Below are 5,069 nucleotides of genomic sequence, written 5' to 3'. Positions count from 1 at the left end.
GCAAAACATATCAAAACTTTGGCCATGGATTGGCCTTATAAAAATTTTGGCCACTGAAATCCCCCATATACGAGTAACAGATTTCAACGAAATCTTTGAAGCCGTTTCCGAGATCCCTGAAATATATAAATATATACGTCTTATACTAGAATTGCTTGTTGTGTGTTCGTCACAGAAGTTTTGTCAATCTTACTGATTAAATACTTTTTACAATCTTACAAAGACGACTCGTGACGTTCCCACGCTGAATTACCAAGATTATATGTTGATTCAAGTACGATCTGCAACGAGGAACGCAACACCTATCTCTGAATTGACGACCCAAGTCTCTAAAATACAACTTTCATTCATATTTTCAGATATGAGATATATAATACCTGAAGGAAAACAATTAGGTTCAGTAGGCCGATTTTTGAATTTCTATTGATCGTATTTCTAAAATATCAATTCACCGTTTTCTACAGATTATCGAAAGAAATTCAAAAATCAGCCCCCTGGTATCTCCTGGTACCTTTTATTACCTAACTTGTGTGATAAAATCATTATTCATGACACAATGTGTAACTAGTGTCCATAGGATTGACAACTGTGGTTTTAAAATCTATATATGTAGATATGACCCAAACGTGGTAAATGATAATGAAAAAATCGTTCTCGGAATTATAATAATTATTGTATTGTGTATAGTACCAAATTATTATGTACAACAGTTTCTTAACTAGAGTTCAACGCACTAAACGGAAACAACACCGCCAAAAGCCATCCTATCAATAAAATTTAAAAATCGCGCTCGAAACATCATTCATCTACCGTAAGTTTTACAACCATTTCTAGATCGCTAGAGAAGGGGCGCGCGGTATTTAAGCATGGAGAAATGCTCTCACCGCATCCACTCACCTGAGTCCTTCCGACAACACATCATGGCAGCCAAGCTGATCGTTGTGGCGACCGCCCTCGCCCTGTGCCAGGCTACCCCGGCCCTATACAACGGTAAGGTAAAGGGGTTTAAAAAGGGCACCTTTTTGGGAAAAGATTTGGTTAAAATTTAGAACATGATGCGATATAGGGATACTTACGGGGTTCTATTTCAAATTTAAAATTTGTTTTCGTGTTTTTAGCATAAAAATATTTTTTTGGCATATAGTGTAGGGAAATTTTCAAACTTTTAATTTAATATTTATGCTGTCAGCTACTTCAGCTAGTCTAAGTTTGCATTTTTTTATTTTTAAAATGTGATTTATAAATCCCATTTCAACTTCCAGGTTTTTATTTCCGTGATGGGCGGAACTTCGCCATGGGCAAGGCGTACAGCAACAACTTCGGCAGCCAGGCTTCTGGAGAAGCCGCGGTGAGCGATGGCTCCGCGCAGGCCTACGGCAGCGTCTCCGGCGACCACTTCGCCCGCGCCGACCTCATCTACCCGGCCCAGGCCAGCGCCCAGGCCGAGCTTTATGACGCCCCCGCCATCCCCGTCTATGGATCCGCTAAAGCTGTAGCGGAAGCTCAGAACGGCGAAGCCATTTTGTACGCTCCCGCTCCCGCTACCATCGTCTCTTATGAGCAGAACTTTGCACCCGCTGAGATTAGTTACGAAGTCCCGGCTGCTCAGTCCGCACAGTCCACTGCTTCGATAAACGGCGGTAGCGACTCTTCCATCGCTTCGGCTTTATCCAATGGTGCTGGATCCGCCATTTCGTCTGCCCGCACCCAAGGAATCGGGAGCTACAGCACTTCTAGCAACGCCAACACCTACGGCTCCGGCTTTGGATCGGCTTCCTCGAACGCCAACTCAGGTGTCGGCTCGGCAATCACTGCCGCGAGGACTCAAGGCTTGAGCAACGGATACAGCTCTGCCACTTCCCAGGCTGATGGCGGTCTGGCGAACCGTGCCACTGCTGACGCCAAATCTAACGGAGGGTACGGATCTGCCTCTTCTACTGCCGATAACGCTCAAGGCTCCGGTATCAGCTCGGCTAAGACTCAAGGCTACACCGGCTCAGCTGCCTCCGACGCATCCGTGAACACCGGATACGACAGCGTGATCTCCGCCGCTAAAGTCGCACCTGAGCCTCAGAAGAGGATCCACTGGCGCTTCGGAACCCTCTACGGCACTCCTTCTCACATCAACACTCGCGCTCAGGCTAACGCTAACGGCTTCAACGCTGCCAAATCCACCGCTGACGTGCATCAGGCTGGCTCCGCGCACTCCGCCGCCAACACTTACGGCTCGGACGGCTCCGCCAACGCCAATGCCAACGTGAACGGAGGCTACGGCTCCACCAACTCCGAGGCCAACACCCACGGCTCCGGTTTCGCCAAGAGCGCCGCCAACACTCAAGGATCTAGCTATGGCTCCGCTCAGTCTCAGGCCAACACTCACGGTTTTGGCGCGGTCAAGTCATCTGCCAACACCGGTTACGGCTCTGCCAACGCTAACGCTGACGTCAACGGAGCAGCTGGTTTCGCGAAGTCCGCAGCCAACAACGGTTTGGGTTACAGATCAGCTGTGTCTTCAGCCAACAGCAATGGTTTCGGATCGGCGCGCTCGGACGCCAATGTAGCGGGCTCCGCCTTCAGCGCCAGCAACGCCGCGCGCCTCGCCGCCTCGTCCGCGCGGGCGCAAGCCGTGGACGCTGTCTACAAGGTTGCCGAGTCCGCCGCCAACACGCACGGGTTCGGCTCGGCGCACGCAAACGCTAGAATTAACTAAATCAATCAGTGAAATAACAAGCAAGTACAGCAAGATGACAAAGGACTTATCTTGATGTATTGCCTCGAAATACTTAATTTAGTTAAATTATTTATTTGTTAGCTATAAGGATGGCTGCGGTGGTGAAATAAAAGACTTTCATTTACTTCTGTTCTTGATTCAAAAATATTTCCTACTGCAAAATCACAATACTTAAATAAACCAATTTCAAGCACAGCCGAAATAATAGAAGAAGTAAAAAATAATAGGAACAGCAGATAAAAAATAATATGAACAGGCATTATCTAATAGAAAGACAGAAAAAAAAGACAGGTGGTCCCTAATATACTTCTAGCAAAGTGCAATTTTTCTTTGAAAGAACTTAACGCGCTTTTCGTATGGTTTGAGTAATGTTGAGTAATGTACAAAAATAGTAACAATACTGTAGTGTGTGTTAACTACATTAGTGTAAGTAAACAATTACAGATGTAGTGCATAATTGTTTTCCATCGTATTTTCTCGGAAACGTTCGTATTTGTCATGGTACTTCAGTCAACCTCAGTAGTTTTTGTACCGAGACTGACTGAGATAGACACACGTTCGTGACACGTTCGTGACACGTTCGTACGTTTTCGTGAAAATACGATGGAAAAAATTTTTGCACTACATCTGTAGTAAATAGGAATAGTCACCTATCACCTGTCTTTTGTTTAGAAATTTAAAAACATTCGATTTATTTAAATAGGCAGTTCTAATGTACTTCTAATATCAGCTTTACTCTTTGGCTAATATTGCCAATCCTCACTTACGGTGCCCAAATCTGGTCACTTACCACCCGAGTTACAAAAGACCAAACTGAAGGTTTGTCGAAGAGCCATGGAGCGCAGTATGTTTGGAGTGAAAAGTGTTGAAGGGATCCTAAACCAGGGATCGGAAACCGGTATTTTTTGTATGGGAACGAAAACGGTATTTTTTCGTTCTTTGTTAATTACTTCATTTCTAATTAGGCAATCTAATAATACGAACTCGTTATCTGAAAACACAACTGAGTCCTACATTTAGAGTATAAAATAAAACGAAATATATGGTTATTTCGATGTTTTTGCAAAAAACCGGTACCGATCCCTGTCCTAAACTACGTTGCGTTCAAAACAGGCATTGTCGACTTTGGGGTCAATACATGTATATATTCCGTAGGAGCGCTATGGTATAGCAGGTATGAAAACTCAGCTTGGTCGGACTAAAAGAGTCATAATTATTTCAAAGCGACATGAAATAAATCTGATTTTGTAAGTTCAGTTAAATTGTTCGAATAACATTATGTCGTAATTTGGTAGTGTACCTACTAATTCAAGATCAAATCGATAAGATATCACACGAAATCAAACTGACCAACGTTTGGGTATTTCAGTGGGCAACTGACTGAGTTGACCACTAAAAGCCTAACTTATGGGTGGACGGTATAGCATAATAAACATTACGTGTACTCATTGTACTTTGCCTCAAATTAACATATATCATGGGGCCTATTCGACTCGTGAGAGTTGTCACTCTGACCTGTCTTGACTTGACCATATGTATATGTTTGTCAATTTGTAAAAAAATGTGATGGTCACGTCACGAACACCATGATCTGAATCGATTAGGCCCCATGACGAATGTCAGCTACCTATCACGTCATTGTTCGTGACATGACGTCTCACGTTGCCAGAATTACATCTAACTCCTATCGAATGCTCGGGTTAATCCTTCGTCAGAAAATTCCAACACGATACTTCTTCTTTATAATGTATTTGTTAGATCGCATTTGGAATATGCATACCTACCTACTTATTGCATATAAGTTCAGTAGAAAGAATTAAAAAAAAGTTCCTCAACGTGCAAGTTGCAGGAGTACATAGGCTACGGAGACTGCTTACCATCAGAAAATAACCGGCCAAGAGCATGTCGGACCACGCTCAGTGTAGGGTTCCGTAGTTACTCTTCCGTCACAATAAGCTAAACTGGAGCTTAAAGTATAGTAAATTGTTAACCAAGGGATGAAACAGTACCTTTCACCCGAGTTAAACAAATAGGCAAATTTGCATAATCAGTACCTAATTAAAGTAAGTCTTTTTACTATGAAGGGAAAACTTTTTGCGATAACTCAAAAATAGCTAAACTGATCATGTCCGCTATAGTTTTCATTTAATGTCTTTCTTAAGCTCTACTTCCATGATTTTTTTCATATTTTTTGGACCTATGGTTCAAAAGTTAGAGGGGGGGGGGACACTTTTTTTTTTCCTTTCGGAGCGATTATCTCCGAATATATTCACTTTATCAAAAAATGTTTCTTGAAAACCCCTATTAGTTTTGAAAGACCTTTCCAACGATACCCCAC

The 5,069-nt window shown here is 43.1% G+C and overlaps 1 protein-coding gene across 1 annotated transcript; it reads left to right on the top strand.

Annotated features, from left to right (window-relative positions):
• The first annotated feature begins 567 nt into the window (after positions 1-567).
• LOC133518649 (pneumococcal serine-rich repeat protein-like) lies at positions 568-3,103 on the top strand. The gene is made up of 2 exons (XM_061852329.1): positions 568-990; positions 1,263-3,103. Exons 1-2 carry the CDS (start codon positions 867-869, stop codon positions 2,708-2,710), a joined length of 1,572 nt encoding a protein of 523 aa, XP_061708313.1. The 5' UTR covers positions 568-866; the 3' UTR covers positions 2,711-3,103.
• Positions 3,104-5,069: the final 1,966 nt, after the last annotated feature.

This window comes from Cydia pomonella, chromosome 6, assembly GCF_033807575.1.
Source record: "Cydia pomonella isolate Wapato2018A chromosome 6, ilCydPomo1, whole genome shotgun sequence".
Taxonomy (NCBI): domain Eukaryota; kingdom Metazoa; phylum Arthropoda; class Insecta; order Lepidoptera; family Tortricidae; genus Cydia; species Cydia pomonella.
Note: the sequence above shows the minus strand (reverse complement) of the source record. Positions and strands in the feature narration are given on the sequence as shown.